General features: G+C 49.6%; 7 protein-coding genes across 7 annotated transcripts; 4 read left to right on the forward strand and 3 right to left on the reverse strand.

Moving 5' to 3' along the window:
* Positions 1–474: 474 nt before the first annotated feature.
* On the forward strand, positions 475–3088 carry BKA55DRAFT_536179 (uncharacterized protein; the record flags this gene model as incomplete). The annotated part of the gene is made up of 3 exons (XM_046189791.1): positions 475–798; positions 857–1117; positions 1166–3088. The coding sequence occupies 3 exons, from the start codon at positions 475–477 to the stop codon at positions 3086–3088; spliced, it is 2508 nt and encodes an 835-aa protein (XP_046053046.1).
* Positions 3089–3458: 370 nt separating this feature from the next.
* On the forward strand, positions 3459–4937 carry BKA55DRAFT_637677 (inhibitor of apoptosis-promoting Bax1-domain-containing protein). The gene is made up of 3 exons (XM_046197063.1): positions 3459–3816; positions 3875–4048; positions 4104–4937. The coding sequence occupies exons 1-3, from the start codon at positions 3655–3657 to the stop codon at positions 4593–4595; spliced, it is 828 nt and encodes a 275-aa protein (XP_046053047.1). The 5' UTR covers positions 3459–3654; the 3' UTR covers positions 4596–4937.
* Positions 4938–5488: 551 nt separating this feature from the next.
* BKA55DRAFT_686751 (Septin-domain-containing protein) lies at positions 5489–7075 on the reverse strand (the record flags this gene model as incomplete). Its single annotated transcript, XM_046198968.1, has 7 exons — positions 5489–5738; positions 5791–6258; positions 6307–6444; positions 6497–6584; positions 6637–6753; positions 6842–6917; positions 7061–7075. 7 exons carry the CDS (start codon positions 7073–7075, stop codon positions 5489–5491), a joined length of 1152 nt encoding a protein of 383 aa, XP_046053048.1.
* A 796-nt stretch (positions 7076–7871) lies between these two features.
* BKA55DRAFT_735385 (WD40-repeat-containing domain protein) lies at positions 7872–9717 on the forward strand. Its single transcript, XM_046201298.1, has 4 exons — positions 7872–8410; positions 8464–8502; positions 8553–8650; positions 8699–9717. The coding sequence occupies exons 1-4, from the start codon at positions 8302–8304 to the stop codon at positions 9596–9598; spliced, it is 1146 nt and encodes a 381-aa protein (XP_046053049.1). The 5' UTR covers positions 7872–8301; the 3' UTR covers positions 9599–9717.
* On the reverse strand, positions 9718–10878 carry BKA55DRAFT_735386 (uncharacterized protein). The gene is made up of 2 exons (XM_046201299.1): positions 10724–10878; positions 9718–10666 (listed from the first exon to the last, which is right to left on the reverse strand). The coding sequence occupies exons 1-2, from the start codon at positions 10777–10779 to the stop codon at positions 9751–9753; spliced, it is 972 nt and encodes a 323-aa protein (XP_046053050.1). The 5' UTR covers positions 10780–10878; the 3' UTR covers positions 9718–9750.
* A 141-nt stretch (positions 10879–11019) lies between these two features.
* On the forward strand, positions 11020–13438 carry BKA55DRAFT_608768 (dynein light intermediate chain-domain-containing protein). The gene is made up of 6 exons (XM_046196628.1): positions 11020–11557; positions 11623–11772; positions 11826–12217; positions 12266–12359; positions 12409–13037; positions 13087–13438. Exons 1-6 carry the CDS (start codon positions 11404–11406, stop codon positions 13240–13242), a joined length of 1575 nt encoding a protein of 524 aa, XP_046053051.1. The 5' UTR covers positions 11020–11403; the 3' UTR covers positions 13243–13438.
* Positions 13331–16220, reverse strand: BKA55DRAFT_722317 (uncharacterized protein; the record flags this gene model as incomplete). Its single annotated transcript, XM_046201030.1, has 4 exons — positions 13331–13959; positions 14020–15630; positions 15693–16064; positions 16184–16220. The coding sequence occupies 4 exons, from the start codon at positions 16218–16220 to the stop codon at positions 13661–13663; spliced, it is 2319 nt and encodes a 772-aa protein (XP_046053052.1). The 3' UTR covers positions 13331–13660.
* Between the last annotated feature and the right edge of the window lie 945 nt (positions 16221–17165).

Below are 17165 nucleotides of genomic sequence, written 5' to 3' on the forward strand. Positions count from 1 at the left end.
ACTTGAGGGTTGGTCTTTCATCTTCCACCCGCGAACATCCCCATTCGCACCTCGCACTTCTCATCTCAACACTATATCTTTCGTCTCGACCACCGAGGAGAAACTTGAGTTTCAAATAATCTTGAACAGGAGCTGGCGCCCTATTATTAGGCTCTAAAAGGACATATCGTCTTGAAGGCGCCCTCGCTCAGATTCGTTAGGCCTTGTCTGCCTCTTTTTTCAGGCTCGAGCAAGTCAACTTCTCTTCTCTCTCTTCAACCACCACCACTGACTTTTTCCCCCGAGAAGTGACGACGCACAGGCAACTGGTAAACGGGTAAAAACCCCCTCGAAGCTTCTAACAAATCATTCTTCTCCACTAGATCATCATTTCGAGGCGTTTTCACAGGCGCAGCTTCAGCGATACCGGGCGTTCAAAATCCGGATCCAGGCGTTTCTTTTCATGGGACAAAACTCTTAAGCCAAAGACTCAAGATGAATCAACGTTCTCCTCCATCGGGCGAGAAGACCTCTGCGGACCCGTCAATCCGCCCAAACCTATCCGATTCTCGGCCTGAAGATCTTCAAGGCGCCGACTTACCCAACCTTCAACAAGAAGCAGAAAAACCGGCGGTGCAGAATGAAGAAGCAGCCTGTTATCGAACAACATTCTTCGTCAATGTCGACTGGAGTATGGGCTCAACACTTGCGACGGCAAAGAACATCGTTGGCCAGATGTACGTTGAGGGTTTGGAACCTCTAGTGAGACTCTGTCCATACCCTATCATCCTCATCCATGGAGACTTTCACACTGGTCAGGTGAGTAGCGTTACCAACATTCATAATACCGCCTGACTCTAAGTCCCCATAGGTCTAGACAACTAAGCCAGACGGTCAGCCTGGATGGGCCTCGTTCTTCCTCAACAAAGGCTTTCAAGTCTTCATCGTTGATTTGCCCCCTTCCGGTCGCTCCAACTTTTTAACAACCTCTCACTACATCCACCGCGAAGTAGGCGTCAGCTCCAGTTCGATCCCGGCAAGAGGAGTCGAATCAAGCCTGACGGCGCCTGGTGTACCTCGAGAAGTCGGCGTGCCCCTCCAATATCCAAAGGCTAAATTTCACGATAAATGGCCCGGCGTAAGTGTGGAAGCCTGTGTATATTATACAAGTGCTGACGATGTATAGACTGGAATGCGTGGGGATCCCATCTTTGCCAGGTACTGCGCCTCCTTGGAGACTCTTCACCTCAACAAAGTGGAACGCCAGTCTCTCGCTCAGAATGCCCTCCAAGCGCTCCTACGCCATGTTGGCAAGTCTATCCTCGTAGGCGAAGGATCAGGTGGAGCTGCGGCTTGGTTGGCTACCGACGTTGAACCTGATCTCGTCGCTGGTGCTATTGCTCTTGAGCCACCAGGACCCCCTTTTGGCACGGCGTGCCCCAAAGAACGAAATCCTTACCGCGAGTACACCCCTTTCATTCAGTATGAGGAAGGGACCCGAATCTACGGATTGACGGACATTCCTCTTACCTACGATCCTCCTGCTCACCCCCATGGAGGATATGATCATCCTGAGAAAAACCCGCTCGACATAACCGAACATACGTCGGTTGACGGAAATAGCGAATGCCTCCTACAGTGTAAAAGGGCCCGCAGGCTCATCAACATCAAGAAAGTGCCCAACGCCGTTGTCACTGCGCATGCCAGCTCGCATGGCATGTATGACTGGGCCACAGTGGCCTTCATGGTGCAAGCTGGCGTCAAATGCGAGCTGATTAAGCTCCAAGACAAGAACATATTGGGCAATGGGCATCTGATGTTTCTTGAGACGAACAGCAATGAAATTGCTCAGGTTCTCATGGATTGGATTTTGGAGAACGCGATACCAGCGCCCTTTCAAATGTTAGTGTCAGAACCTACACCACCGCCAGAGTTCAGCGAGTTTGCGGACACTGTCGAAAGACTGGGTCCTCAAAGAGAGCCTAGTGTCGAATCAATCAGCTCGCAAAAGACACAATTGCTGGACTCTAAGCCGATGGACCAAGAAATGAGCCTAGTTCAGCTCCCAGAAACACCACAGCCCTCGGGCGAGCAAGAAACCAGGCCTCATCAATCCGAGTCCTCGGGTGGACACTCGATTGGAAACTCCAACAAGAGAGCCGCTCTGTCGTCTGGACAGACAACCATCAGTATTGCTAATGGTACCGATTCTCCTTATCTACCTTCAACATCGGTCGATAATCCGAAACGACGACGAGTAATTCTCGCCACTGGCATGTCCACTCCATCGTCAGCATCTTCTGCAATCTCATCTTCTCAGGAGAGGTCTGACCAGACACAACCCAAGGAAGTTGCTCAAGTCCCAGAACAGCAGATCCAGACTACAGCGGCAGAGAAACCTGTTTACGATATCTCCCTGTTGAAGCCTACTCTTCCAGGAGAAGTGCCCTCTTATCTGAAACTCCCAGCCAACAAAGGCAACCAGCCTTCGATGGCAAGCCCTGCATTGAGCCTCCCCAGTCAACTTCAAGCTTCCCGGCTCTTCAACGGTCGAGCAAGCACCTTGTATGAGCGTTTGCCTATTGCTCAGCAAATCAACGCATTGCAGAGAGACTATCAGCGAAGTTTCACCCCCAACAAGGGTCATACGACGGCCCGCTTTGAGTGTCAAACTGGATCCGCTGAAGAGATTGCAGCAACCATGTATAATCAGAATCGTCTTCCCTCTGGCTTGGCTTACCCTGGTACAATCCCAGGACCGAAGTTTGGGCCATGGTCGCCCATTCCACAGGTACAGCAACAGGGTTCCTATCCCCAACGACTGGACCATTCGCCTGCACTGAGTGGCAGAGGAGGACTCATGCCGGTCCCGACTTCGACACCAACCGGAGATCAGTTTACAACGGCAACTCTTGCTGGACCTTATACCCCTTTGATGCCACCTTCGACACTGGGCGGTCACTCGTACAACCCTTTTGGTACTTATCCGCAGATGACGCCCCCGAGTCCATCTCCTGCTCCTAGGCCATCATCGAACCCTCCTGCGCTCAACTTGAGCATGAGATCACCTGCTGCTCCTGCGCGGCCGAAAACACCGGCCTCCAAGTGAGGTCTCTAAGTCGTGCCTGAGTGGAGGCTAGTTTTTGGTATGGGCAGACATTTACAAGTGATCAGGCGTGATATCAGAAAGGCTATGGGTTATGCGGACAGTGTTGATCTGGGCATATTAAGCAAAGCATGAGATGTAACTTGCTATAGCCAATATTCCTCGAAATGAATATTTTGGAGCAGATAGTAGTATTACCATAATGCGTTGTCAGTGTAATGTGATGTTACTAATAATTATTCACGAAGTTAAGTTATTAGTTCAATGCAATCTAGGTAACAGGAGCTCTAGCTAAAGTGGAGAGCTGACGCCATAGCTTGCACCGCCACCCGTTCCCGAGCTGCCTACAACGCCACAATTTCCCCATTCATCCCCCACATGACCTCCCCGGAGCGCTTCCCTATGGGCCTCGCATCATCGATGACTGACCCGAACTTTCCATCGCTTTAACCTTTTTAACCTCGAAACCCAACCCTATTACGACACCTCCTCGTACGACCTTTCTTTCAACCAACTCAACTCACAAAAAATCGAAGGAATTCTCGCTACGTACGCGCACAATCGCCGCGATGGCTTCCAACACCAAGTACCAGCCGGCTCCTCAGAGCGACCCCGACGACTACACCCACGCGCCCCCCGCCTACGCTGAGGGCTCGGCTGCTCGCGATGAGACTCAAGGCCTCTTTGGTGCGCCCCGCAATAGTGAGGACAACCTTCCAGATGATTTCAAGGTAGGAACAAATATCGCTCGATGCAAAATGAATAAACAAATGCTGACATGATGTCCAGTTTGGTGGCTCTGTAGCTGAGGCTACTGTTGATATCCGCAACCAGTTCGTTCGCAAGGTCTACACCATCCTTACTGTCCAGCTCCTCGCCACTGCTGGAGTGAGCAGCCTCACATTCTTCAGCACTGGTTACAAGGACTGGATCCAAAGCCACCCCGGTGTCGTTTGGGCTTCGGTAAGTTCTCACTCAGTAGCGAGATCATGACTATGAACTACTAACACCCTCACAGCTCTTTGGTGCCATGATCTTCATGGGTTTGACCTACTGGAAGCGCAAGTCTTACCCGACTAATCTCCTCTTCCTCTCGCTCTTCACCCTCGCCGAAGCTTACACCATCTCTGTTATCGTATCATTCTACAAGACATCCATCGTTCTCAACGCTGTCGTACTTACTGCCGGTATCTTTGTCTTCCTCACTCTCTTCGCCTGCCAGACAAAGTACGACTTCACATCATGGATGCCTTACCTCTTCGGTGCTCTCTGGGGTCTCGTTATCTTCAGCTTCATGGCCATGTTCTTCCCTTACAGCTCTACCGGCGAGCTCATCTACGGCGGCCTTGCTGCTCTGATTTTCAGTGGCTACATTCTCGTCGACACCCAGCTTGTCCTTCGCCACCACCATGTCGAGGAGGAGATTGCCGCTGCCATCAGCCTCTACCTCGACATTATCAACCTCTTCCTCGCTATTCTGCGCATTCTCAACAGCCAGTCTAATAACTAAGCGCTGCCGACCTGTAAGAGTTTAACGAGGTGTAGACGCGAGACCTATGGACCGATGACTCGGTTCTTAACTTCCATCCCTGTGCTACCAAGATTGTGTTATGCGAGCTGTGTCTGATTAAAGAGCTATCTTAATTTGTGTCACGGACGGTTTCCCTAGTCAGACTATGGACTTTGGCGTTTTTGGAGAGAGATTGGTTTCCTTTATTATACGTTGATTGGGCTGTCTAAACAGCTTATACTTAGTACATGATAATTGATAGTCATCATCATAAACCTAGAAACCATTGAGTATTTTGGAGTAACAGGATGCGGTGAGTGTTCAATGGTTCAGCAATCGTATTACAAAAAATATTGAATTTATTTGATATCAGCATTAGAAGGCCACTAGAAAAAAGAAACAATCAAGGTTGTGTCGCCCAAGAATGGGCAACGATGTACACCCAATACAAGTCTAATATGACCACAAGATGGCACCAGGACACGACAATATGTCCTATCCGCCAGTCGTCTGCATGCATCGTATCGTAGCGCAAGGGCGTCTTCATCCCTTAAGACACTCCCCGCACGCTGCGTCCCTACAACAGCCAGATACATAATGACCCTCCCTTGAGAATGCTTCTAAACAACGGGTAGCCGCCCGCCATGAGTTTTCCAGGGGAACCGTTTCCGGATGGCATGCCCAGAATCGTTTAAAGAATAGCAGACGTCTGACGAGTGAAGCAGGGCGGCGAAGAAAAAAGAAAACGACAACTCAATTGTTCAGCAGCAGGGGGAATATTCTCATCTTTCTCTTCAGTCGTGGGAGAGGAAAAACCAACGCCAGCAATAGACAATAGCCCAACGTCGCATTTTTGAAACACCGCAAAAGACCTAAAATGTGAAGTGATAGGTCTAGTTGAGTTGCTCCTCACCATTGGGCTCGGGTGTGGCAGTGGCCTGAGAAGCAGCCTCTCGTTGCATGCGGGCCTCGATCTCGCGGAGCTGGGACTCGCGGGCCAGTAGCTCTTGTCGCTTTTCGTTGATCTCGCGCTGCACCTTGAGTTCGATCTCGCGCAGCTTCTCCTCCTCTCGTCGAAGTTGCTCTTCCTTGAGGCGAACGGACTGAGAGGCAAGGTCCTCGGGGTTCATTGAGCTGTCGGCACTAAAAAACATGTCAGCTGTGGTCAATATTCGAGGTTCTGGCCAAAACTCACTTTCCGGAAGCACCCTCGACGCTCTTAGATAGCTTCTCAGTACGGTAGTTCTCGTACAAGAAGTCGTGGGTGATTTCCTTCAAATCAGCCAAGTGGCTGTGAAGCAGGGCAGATCGAATAGCGAGGAAGTCGGAGTGACGAGGGTTGTCAACCTCGACAACACCCCAAGGGTAGTGACGAGCGCGAACCTTGCGACCACCAATCTCAACGACCTCCTCAGATCCAACAATGGCGAAAGGCATAAGGCCACGGAGCTCAGCATTCTCCTCAACGGTATCCTCATCGTCCTCCTCAATGTCGTAAGGGAAGTTGTAGACGGGAATGCGATAATGCTCGATATCCTCCATAACCAGCTTCTTGGACTCGGCAAGCTCAGCGGGGGTGAGCGAATCGGCGCGACCAATAACGGGGATAACGTTGACGCGGGGAGCGAGGCGCTTCATGAGCTCGATGTCGAGTTCTCGGAGGCTGCAAGTGTCAGTCGAAACCGAAGAATTAGGAGTTTGTCAAACATACCCATGACCAGTGGGGGTGATAAAGTATAGCATAGCATGGACTCGGTTGTCTCTGAAGCGGGGGTTACGCTTGATACGAGACTCCTCGGCAAGAATATCGTCATATTGTCTCTCGAGGTAGCCGACAATCTCTGAGAAGCTGGTATTGGGTTAGTGGAGGGGTAAGAACCAGAACCGCGATACTAGCTTACCTAGCCTCGTTGTCAATCTGGTCACCGAAGCCCGGGGTATCGACAATGGTCAGAGAGATACGAGTACCCTCCTCGTCAAGCTCAAGCTCTGTTGTCCAGTTAATATTGGTATGCTTGTAACGGCAATTGGATGTACGTACCGACGGTGATGGGCTTGATCTTGACACCATCCTCAACGTGCGCGCTACCAGCATCGTCGGACTCCTTGTGATCGAGCACGCTCTTTCCGCAGAGTGTGTTGACAAAGGTGGTACGGCCTGTCAATTGTAAGCTTGATGTATTATTTATATCGCGGCGAAGGCATTGTAGCTGTTGTCGCAGCGTCTCTCGCATGGGGCCACGTACCAGTGCCTGAAGCACCGCAGACCATCAGACAGAACTGAATACCCTTCTTGACATTCTTCTTTCGACGGATCATCTTCTATTGGGGAGTAGGAGTTAGCGAGCTGAGATCTAAATGGTAGGCGCGTGAAAGTTTTGGTCCGTGGAATCATGCGGAAACGGTAGCTTCAACGGCGGTGGCATCCACACGACAGGACAGGACCGGAAGGAGATAGCACATACACCCATGGACGACATCTTGAAGATTGGATTCGGGGTGACGCGACTAAGGTTAAGGTGAAGCTGAGGAGATACGGCAGGAATAGGTCGAAAGCACCAAGGTCGAGCAACGACTCAAATCGAGTATGGTTTTGCTTGCGGTGGTTGAAGTGGAAACTTGGGGAACCTGAACCAAGGGGAAAATGTTAAAGGAGGCTAGGAGCCAGGAGAGAAGGATACGGGTCGGGTTGGACTTGGTTGCTCAAGGGGTATGGGCAATTTCACACCTGGCCAATCGTTCCTCCTCTAAGATTCAGGGGAAGTGCCTAAGCTAGAGTGCCAGTGCTAACAAATGCCACCAGAGGGGAAGCAGGACCAGGCGGCAGGTGCACCCCTACACTATGAAATCCACACTTTCCAACACCCTGTAAAGCCAGACCGCCTTCCCGCCCAAGGGACCACTTAGCGGACCCTCACGACCGCCTTGCTTGGTGTGGCGCTTGCTTCAATCAGAGCTCATTCTTTTGTTTCATCACGTGATGTTATGCGTCTGTCTCTTGGAACCTCTCGGGATGGTAGAAAACTTAGGACTTTTATCCTAAGTGATAAAAATACTTCGATACCTGTAGTTAGGATATTTCAAGGTAAACCTAGTAGGCTCTTTGACTAGTTTATTTTCACCCCTTGATTCAGAGTCTCAAGTGTTGACAGGAATCTGGTACTGAGTTGCGCCACAATAAATTGTTGGTATAAGTGGCTGAATGGTAAGAACTGTGGCTGTTAGGTACCGTGACGCGGTTCGAGTTGTCCAGTGGATGAGACATAGACAAATAAGAGTATCTCTGACATCGAACGCTACCTTCTATCTATGAGCCCGCTTTTGGATATAAGGCACATTATTATCGTTATTATTGTTGATTTTCTGTTCATTTATAGATTTCTAACACAATCTTGCATATCCTGAAGCCTCTTTGCACTCTAAATTAAGTCCCTCCGTTACGCAGGTACGGGCTCTACTCATCACTGGTGGATCTGTAAGCGACATCACATAAACCTACATAATAAACACATAAGGTTTCGGAGCCTTCGAGATGTTATTCATTTCATGGTAACATTCTTTGATAAGCTTTGTCAAACATTTATCATTACTCGGAGCTTGTTTCCCGACATCAACATCACGTTCACCTCAGCTTTACCCCTCTCAGCTCTCGCACCGGAAACACTAGATCCGTAGGCCTAGACTTATACATATCAACTCATTCACGATGAACGTACGGCCACCGATCGAGGCTTCTAGCACTGAGGCTGTTTTATCTGTCTCTTTCAATAACGATGCAAGTTGCTTTGCTGTAGGTCTTGGCTCAGGTATCTGCAGTAAGTCGTCTTCTACAATCCTATGTACTTACCTTCACTAACACTCATCTCAGTTTTCCACACAAAGTCATGCCTTCTCAAGGCTTCGAGAGGTATGTTCATCATATAAGGCTTATACATGCACATGCTCACAGCCTCATAGATTTCAACGCTGGCATCGGACTCGTTCAGATGATGGGTACAACCAACTACCTTGCTCTGGTTGGTGGCGGCAGGTCGCCCAAGTTCGCCATGAACAAGGTAAGCCATCGTGGAAAGCTACCGAGATCTTCGCTTACCGGAAAACAGGCTATAATATGGGACGATATGAAGGGAAAAGTTGCCTTGGAAATCACAGCATTAACAGCAATTCGCGGTGTCCAACTGGGTAGGGAGCGCATCGCTGTTGTCCTACAAAATAGCGTTCGCGTCTATTCGTTCGCTAAGCCTCCGGATCTACTTCATGTCTACGAAACTGCAGACAATCTCCTTGGCCTTTGCTGTCTTTCTGAGAAGAAGCTTGCCTTCCCCGGCCGGACTGCTGGACAGATACAACTCGTCGAGTTGGCGACCGGGAATGTCAGCATCATTCCGGCCCACTCTTCAGCCCTCAAAGCCATTGCATTAAGCCCAGATGGCGAACTTCTGGCCAGCGCAAGCGAAACAGGTACACTAATCCGTGTTTACGCCACAAGTAACTGTGCAAGACTTGCTGAACTTCGGCGTGGCATTGATCCTGCGACTATCTTTTCTCTTGCCTTCTCACCTTGTGGAACAATGCTTGCCTGTACCTCTGACAAGTCCACCCTTCACATCTTCGACGTACCACATCCACGAAAGCCAGGAATGAGCCGAAGTCAACAGCTCGGTGCGTCTGGATCAGACCCTGGCGACGGGACAGGGAAATGGGGCATTCTCAGCAAGATTCCACTGATGCCTCGAGTCTTTTCCGATGTCTACTCTTTCAGCTCAGCGCCTTTTGAGGCTGGTGATGAAGCTGCCATAGGGGGCATTTCTTTCTCGGAGAGCACTGTTCTAGGAACATCGCGACCTCCAAAGGGCGTCATCGGCTGGATCGGCGATGATAGTCTTGTTGTTATAGGAGCTGGGCATGATGCACGATGGGAGAAGTTCATTATTGTTGACGGTGAGGACGGAAAGCGACACTGCGTAAGGGAAGGCTGGAAGCGCTATTTGGGCAACACATGAGCTAAGTGAGGCCATGCTACAAGGCAAGTTAATGATCACAAGGGATACGACTCTTAATGCTGGGCAAATCTGGGATGGGCGTTTGAGGGGTTCAGGATAAGTAGAGCTACTTTGGGCTGAGTGAATATTGTTTTATTACAGCATAATGTGCTTTAATTGTCGCGCCGTCGAGGCGACCGACTTCTACTCCGTCTCCTTGATGTTTTCTCTTCCTGGTCTTCTTCTCTGCGTCGTTTGTGTCGCGACTCGTCATGGGCGTCGTCCCTATGCCTTCCATGCTCTCGGTCGCGGTCTCTCCTCCGATCTCGGTCACGACTACGGTCGTCCTCGTCATCTTTTCTCTCCCTTCGCCTATCTCTATCCCTATCTCGTCTCCTTTCTCGATCTTGGTCATCATCTCTGTGTCGTCGGGAATCCTTATCACGATGTCGGTCCTCTTTGCCTTCGGGAGTCTCGTCTCGTCTTGACCTGCGGTGGCGATCTTCTTCGCTTCCATCCCTCCTCGATCGATGTAACCGATGATGTCTGTGTTTGTGTTTTCGATCCTTCTTTTCTGCTTTGCGCCGTGCCTCTTCAACTTCCTTCTTCTTCTCTTCGATCAGGAAGCCCTTCATGGGGTCGTCGTCATCATGATCTTGCATCAGAATTGCGAGTTCTCGCTCTTCCGGTAGCATCGGTCGCTTCACCTCCTCCTCACTACTCTCATCTTCTGACAGCGCTTGTCCCTCTCGCCTGAGCATGTCCTCCCAGCCGACCTTGAACTCTTCAGGGTCTTCATCGTCCCGCGCTTTGTATCGCGCATGGTCGACACTGATCAGGCGACCACCAATATCCGCTCCGCCGAGGTTGTCAACCGCTAAGTCGGTACTTCTCTGGTCCTCATACTTGAGCCAACCAAACCCTTTCGACTTGCCCGTCTCCTTATCGCGAGCCAGCTTCAGGAATACAGGCTCCCCAAATTGTGAGAAAATAGTTATTACATCGCCTTCGGATAATTCGTAAGGAAGACCGCCAAAGTAGACGTAGGCAGTGTCTCGATAGTCTGTGTGCCAGGAAGCTTCTGGGGTACTGAGCGCGTCTGTTAGCAGGGTTCTGGAAATACTTTGGGAGCTACTAAGTACTCACATTCCATTTTCTATCTCTTTCTTGTTAAGCGCTTGGATTGCGCGTATTTTATTCATGGTGTGTCTTTCGCTGCTTCTTGCGCAGCCTTCTGAAGGTCGCAAAATTTATGTGATAATGAAGTCGCATTTAATGTTAGAACGAGTTGAGACGTCCACTGAAGCTTTAGGGAGTCCGTGCGCTAAAGCTGTAAGAGCTGCAGCGCGTAGTTCTTTTTGGCGGGACAATTTCCGGACCGAACGCTAAAATGACGGGGTGTTATCCAAGTGCCAATCTATATGGGAATTGGTACGTGGTAACCCTGGCCACGTTCATCTTTGATGAAAGACAGCGGTCGACGATATCTACGTACCACAGACTTCCCAGGAAAGTGAAGCGACTTTTTCGAATCGATTATCGACGATTGGGACACTCACGATCGAGCCGAGAGCTTGTATCATCTTCCCTGCTACCGTTGCTGTACGCAGAGCGAAGATGCCCCTACGACAACCTTAAATCTCCTTAAGCATTATCAAATCAACACCAAACGCGTACTGTTCCTCTACTTAGACGGCAAGTTGAGGCAATCTTGCCAACAATCTCTGGCCTCTTTTTCCACAAGAGATCTACTCATGACCTAACACACCGCGATCTTATACGGCAATTTGTTGACCAGCGAGCTCGGTGAGCCAACAACCGGGATCATGGCGGCCAACACCAACAGAGTATCGATCTATACAACGGGCTCAGGAGATTCCGAAGGCCGCGATGGCGAACAAAAGAAGGACCTTTGGACGTCTATGCTAGAGTCTGTCGCGAGCGGCAAACGACTACCCGAAAAGAACCTCATCGTGCTAGGTATGTCGTAACTAGACAGCTCTGTTGAAGAGCTAGGTGGCTGATCATGAGCCTCTGGAACTCAGGTGGCACTCCCGAAAATCAAAGAGAGTTTCTCGAATCGCTCTCCAGCTCCGAGTCAAAACGCAATGCGGACCGGCTTAAGATACCACCGATTGCAAACAACTTTGCGCTGGGCTACACATACTACGACGTTCTCGACGCCGACCAAGACGGTTCGTGGATAAACGCCCAGATTAGCCTCAGGACGATGTACTAATAGTTCTAGATACTCTGGCGCGAGTTTCGCTCTACTTCCTCTCTCAACCTTCCACCGAATTCGCATCTCTCGTTGCGCCCCTCCTTACCCCTGAAACGATCCCCAATACCTCTCTTGTCATTCTTCTAGACTGGTCACAGCCGCATCTATGGCTACGACAAATATGGACATGGGTTCAGGTTATACAAGAGGTTCTCAAAAAGGTTGACAAGGATCAACATGCCCTCATGGAGGAAGTCATGTCCACTTGGAAAGAAAGAGGTCGAGGAGGCGCAACAACTAACTTAGATGGAACACCCTCAGCTACGGCTACCGGTGGCGATGGAGATAGTGCACTACCTCTGGGGCCAGGAGAATGGGAGGAGCCTCTGGGTCTGCCACTTTGCGTGGTGTGCCAGAATGTAAGGACTGTCTCTCGCAACCTATGATAAGTTTGCTAACACATGTAGGCCCAAAAAATGGAGTTTCTCGAAAAAAGCCAGGGTTGGAAAGAGCCAGATTTTGATACGGTATTACAATATCTGCGAACGATTTTGCTGAGACGTACGTTGACTTGTTTCCAAGTCTCTGGTCCGATGCTGACAGTCTCCAGATGGTGCCTCTCTCATTTACACTTCACAAAATACACCTTCTCAGCTACCCTCTCTCATTCACTCAACCCTTGGAATCACATCTCTTCTCAAGCGTCACCCACTAAAGCACAACGTTATCGACCGCGACAAGATTGTCGTCCCTACCAACTGGGATTCGTGGGGCAAGATTCGTGTTCTTGGCGGTTCTTTTGATCCGGAGCCTGTTTCAATCTCATGGTCCGAAGATATCAGTACTCCGCTCGACTCTATGCCCTTGGATGATGCAGACGAGATAAGCGACGCGGAAGCGGAAGCCCGAAAACAGAAGAGTGCGATTGCGCGGTACGAGGGATGGTGCCGTGATCCTAATAGTGGTGGTCTCGCAGTTGTTGAAAATGCCATGCACGGCGAGAGGTGGATCACCGTGGAGAGTGACGACACCCAAGAATTTCTTGAGAAACAGCTCAAGATTCTCGAGGCATTCAAGGCCAAGTTGCCAGAGAAGGGCAGCGACAATGCCATCGTTCGCAGCACTCGTCATATCGACTACACTGGCGATGAGACGAGCATCAGCGAGCACATTGGACCTGTGCAGTTCAACATGGGCGGTATCCAAGTCGATGCCGATGATATGTTGCAGCGTCTCAAGGTAAGATATAGCCACTTTACTACTCTGAATAAGTTGCTGACATGAACAGGATCGTAATGCATTTAGCTCTTCCCCAAGTAACGAAGAGGAGGAAGCCGATACGCCTGCCGCGAATATGGCCAAGGACTTTGACAACGAGCAACTGCAGAGCTTCTTTACTGGTTTGATGAACCGCAAGGGCACTGGAGACACATCTAGATCTTGAAAAGGGAGTAGCAGATGCCCCACCCAGAGAATTATGGACGATCTCCTTTGCTTTTCAAAACATTGTATTTGTCAAACCCTTTGTGCTCAGCGAGCGTAATGGAGAAATATTTGGGGAGGGCGGTGGCCGATGTAGATTAGATACCCCTGAAATGATAAATTTGATAACATCTGGGCTATGCGTATTTAAAGAGTGTAGCAAAGAACTTGCAGTCTATATTCGTCATGCATTTAATTTCACTCATCAAATGGTTTCCAAAATGCTGTGTGCTCTTCAGAACTACTCTTTTCCTTATCACGCCTGTCCCTTGAACGCCTTGGGATGTCTGTGCTGACTCCAATAGCTTGTGCACTATATTTCCTAGGATTCTAGATACTTTGGCATAAATCGCCATCCTGGGGTGTTTATATTCGACACTTCATTTTCGCTTCTCTCCGCCCAATCTGGCCGTGACAACACCCTGGAGTAAACCAGGGAAGAGCCAAGGATGTTGTACCACTTCGACTTCAAACGCATTTATCGTCTGGCGAGCTTTGGCTGCCAAGTCGTCATCCGAACGTAAATCCGCAAGGCGGAATAGATTGGCTACGCTGACGGCGTTTGTTGACGGTAATGACGTGTCCATACCATCCTTGAGGCGGAGAATTGTGTGAGGATTATTGGCTTGAGTGCTGAAGAAGGCGCCATCGGCATCATAGAACAACGAGGTTTGAGTATCTGCGATGGCATGGTAAGCGGGATGTTATCGATGGAGAGAGGGGAAATGCGACGACTCACGCTGCAAAATGTCAGCGAATTCCAGGTATTCTTGATTTCCTGTCAGTTCGAGAAGATCCAGTAGACCTTGAATCATGTAGGCGTAATCATCTGCAAAAGCGGTATTTCCGCGACCTCCAGACCATATCCTGTATAGGATTCTCTCGTTGCCATCCCAAAGCTTTTCTTTGACGCGTGCAGCCGCCTGCTCTGCGATTTCCCTACACTTGGAGCTTTGTTCTGGTCTCAGTGTCTTCAGCGCCGAGGCTGCCTTGGAAAGAGCCGATATTACAAGACCATTCCAACCTACAACAATTTTGTCATCCAACTCAGGTCGCACACGCTCTTGTTCCCTTCTCTTTCTTAATGCTTGCCTTCCTTGTTCAATATACTCTTGGATCTTTTCCACCGGCGTGCTGAATTGGGTGCTAAGTTGTTCGATAGTGCTTTTGACCCTGAGAATGTTCTGGTCGATAAAGTCGTCGTTGGGGTCGTTTTCCTCTTGGACATTTCCATCTTGATTGACATTCCAATAGGTCGCTAAAATAGGACTCATGTGACTATCAATCTCAGCAAGGACTGAATCGAATTCGCGCCGCGTCCAGACATAATAGGCGCCCTCGCGCTTCTCCTTGTCGCCTTGTCTATAATAGGAGTCGGCTGCTTCACTTGAAGCGAAACCGCCCTCAGGAAGAACAATCGGAGACGAAGTGAGATACTCAGTAAGCTCGAGAACAACATCCAGGAACTCATCTTTTTCTCCTCCGCCACTAACCTTCCATGCGTCAATATAGAGGGAGAGCAGTTGCGCATTGTCAGTAACAAGCTTCTCGAAGTTAGGAATGCTCCAATCCGCTGTAACGGAGCAGCGCGAGAACCCAGTGCCTCCAATATGGTCATGCAACGCTCCATCACGAATGTGACGCATTGTATCCAAAGCAATTTCAGTGGCATGTTTGCACTCAGCCTCCCCCACAACATCCTGAACGGCTCCTGGTGATCTCGGAAGCCCTAACAAAAATGCCAATTTGGGTGGTGTCAGGAACTTAGGTGCCAAGCCAAATCCACCGAAAACAGGATCAAAAGTACCGGCGATATGGGTATAAGCCTCTTCCAGCTGATCCAAATCCAACTCCTCTGAGACTGCAGTGCTCTTCTCCTTGGTAGCGCTTGCATGGCTCGGGGCTGGTGCTCCCCATCCAGCTGGGCCCAAAGCTGAGGGTGCCGAAATATTCCTTGTACCCAGAGTACCCTCAGCCGCGAATTCCTTGAGCTGGCCAACAACCTCGGTTGCCTCCTTTCGGCATCGGGCTTCCTGATCAGTCCAAATATCACGAACTTTCTTAAAGATAGTCAGAGAATCGAGGACTTCTTCGGTGTTGTCATCATTGAGATGTCGTCGTCCTGCGGGCCCGAACCAGTAGGTACCACCAAAAACTGGTTCCAAGTTGGGTGTAAGGAACACGTTCAAAGGCCATCCGCCAACGTTGCTGACAGCTTGGACGTAGTTCATGTAGATGGCGTCTAAGTCGGGGCGCTCCTCTCGATCGACGATAACTGGTATGAAAGACTCATTCAATACAGAGGCAGACTCGGGGTTGGAGAAGGTCTCAAGCGACATGAGTCGGCAAACTTGTGGCCGTTAGTAATCAAGTGCAAGATAGAATTCGCTTAGAAACTATCACGCGACTTACAGTGGCATGCCTTGTAGCCAATATGCAGGAAGATGAGCTTGTTCTCCTTGCGCGAACGCTCGACTGCCTCGTCGTCTAAGAGCTGCCATGAAACCAAGCTTTTAGCCTGGTCCCGGATGTATGGGCTCTGGCTAGCAGCCGCGCGGTTTCGCAAAGGTGCGAGGGGCTTGGGTAAGCTCGAACTTGACTCATCACCACTGACGGGCGTGGAGCGCATAGCTCTAGCAGATGCGGTGAGTTCTGAAGCTACCATGGTGATGTCTTGGCCTGGTTTGAGAGGTGTATAGCTGATTGCGACGCTGTTGCTGTCGTCAAGCTGCGGGAAAAGTAACCCGGAACTAACCACGCCTTTGGTGGGGAGGAGGGTTGGAGCTGTTTATAGCCAAGGGCTGTGTGGTTATTTCACCTACACGATAGCGATAACGTATGGATATGATGATGTAAGAGCTGTAGCTTGAGGTGTTGTCAAAGCTATAGCTCGATGCTGTAACGATGGTGAGATGAAAGATGTAAGCGAAAGAAAGGCATGTGAGTGAGTCTTCCCGAAAGATGGCTTCATAGAAGTGGTTAAGCACCCGCTGGTGAAAGATTGGATTGAATGGGGGAAGCTTTCCGACTTTTGGAAGGATTCCCATAGAAGCCAAGTAACTTGAGTGGTGAGGCAAGGACAGTTCAGCGGGGTCGTCCATGGCAGCACCTCAGTCGCGGGGCATCCCATACCAGACGTTTAGCGCCCTTTCCGCCTTGGGTAAGGTCTGACGACATGCTCTTGATGTTGGCTTTCATGAGTCAAGCATCGATAATGCCATATTTTCTGAGTCGTGTAGGGTGTTTCGACCTGAAAATCAGGTGCCGTTTGGATGTAATCAGACTTCCGCTGTCTATTAGTGTATCCATTTTGAGTTACAGGGTAACAATGAGTGTAACCTGAGCAAGCTAAGTCCGGTACCGGCCTATTTCATACCAAGATAAGGAAGGGTAGGAGTAGCCTTCAAAAGTCGGAGAAGTTCATGTCACTCAACAAATCTAGTGTATTTACTGGAGTTTCCGTTTCGATCATATGTCTCTGGTTTCAAATGGATGCGTTGTCCTATCTGTCGTTAGATGTTGGTCCACATTCAAGCTGTCCGTTGAAGCTACCCTAAAGCAAATACGTTTCTTCTAAAACATATTGATAAAGCTATTGGGACGAGCATGTATCAAGGAATGGAAAAGACTAACGGTAATATTAACGGTACTGCCAGTGTTATGAATGATACGAGAGTCTTTTCGGCTCGATGCTTCTTGTCGTACCCCAAACGCAGGTACATATTTGAATGACAAAAGACAATGGAAGCTGAGTGAAGATAATCAGGCGGATGTGAAAAGAGAACTGAGCTTACTTGGTGTACAGGCGGAATTGGCTAAGTGGTAGCAGATATAGTAGTCAAGGTAAGAAAATACGATATGAATACTGAAAAAGAAGAAGCATCT

Source organism: Fusarium redolens (assembly GCF_020744475.1).
Source record: "Fusarium redolens strain MPI-CAGE-AT-0023 chromosome Unknown BKA55scaffold_4, whole genome shotgun sequence".
Classification (NCBI taxonomy): domain Eukaryota; kingdom Fungi; phylum Ascomycota; class Sordariomycetes; order Hypocreales; family Nectriaceae; genus Fusarium; species Fusarium redolens.

Excerpts from the sequence above, each read along its gene's own strand:
- BKA55DRAFT_637677 (XM_046197063.1), top strand. The coding sequence starts at position 3,655 with ATGGCTTCCAACACCAAGTACCAGCCGGCTCCTCAGAGCGACCCCGAC. Across the intron at positions 3,817-3,874 it reads ACCTTCCAGATGATTTCAAG|TTTGGTGGCTCTGTAGCTGA; the intron begins GTAGGAACAAAT and ends CATGATGTCCAG. Across the intron at positions 4,049-4,103 it reads CCGGTGTCGTTTGGGCTTCG|CTCTTTGGTGCCATGATCTT; the intron begins GTAAGTTCTCAC and ends ACACCCTCACAG.
- BKA55DRAFT_735386 (XM_046201299.1), bottom strand. The coding sequence starts at position 10,779 with ATGAATAAAATACGCGCAATCCAAGCGCTTAACAAGAAAGAGATAGAA. Across the intron at positions 10,667-10,723 it reads AAAGAGATAGAAAATGGAAT|TACCCCAGAAGCTTCCTGGC; the intron begins GTGAGTACTTAG and ends AGACGCGCTCAG.
- BKA55DRAFT_735385 (XM_046201298.1), top strand. The coding sequence starts at position 8,302 with ATGAACGTACGGCCACCGATCGAGGCTTCTAGCACTGAGGCTGTTTTA. Across the intron at positions 8,411-8,463 it reads TCTTGGCTCAGGTATCTGCA|TTTTCCACACAAAGTCATGC; the intron begins GTAAGTCGTCTT and ends CACTCATCTCAG. Across the intron at positions 8,651-8,698 it reads CCAAGTTCGCCATGAACAAG|GCTATAATATGGGACGATAT; the intron begins GTAAGCCATCGT and ends ACCGGAAAACAG.
- BKA55DRAFT_608768 (XM_046196628.1), top strand. The coding sequence starts at position 11,404 with ATGGCGGCCAACACCAACAGAGTATCGATCTATACAACGGGCTCAGGA. Across the intron at positions 11,558-11,622 it reads AAAGAACCTCATCGTGCTAG|GTGGCACTCCCGAAAATCAA; the intron begins GTATGTCGTAAC and ends TCTGGAACTCAG. Across the intron at positions 12,360-12,408 it reads GCGAACGATTTTGCTGAGAC|ATGGTGCCTCTCTCATTTAC; the intron begins GTACGTTGACTT and ends GACAGTCTCCAG.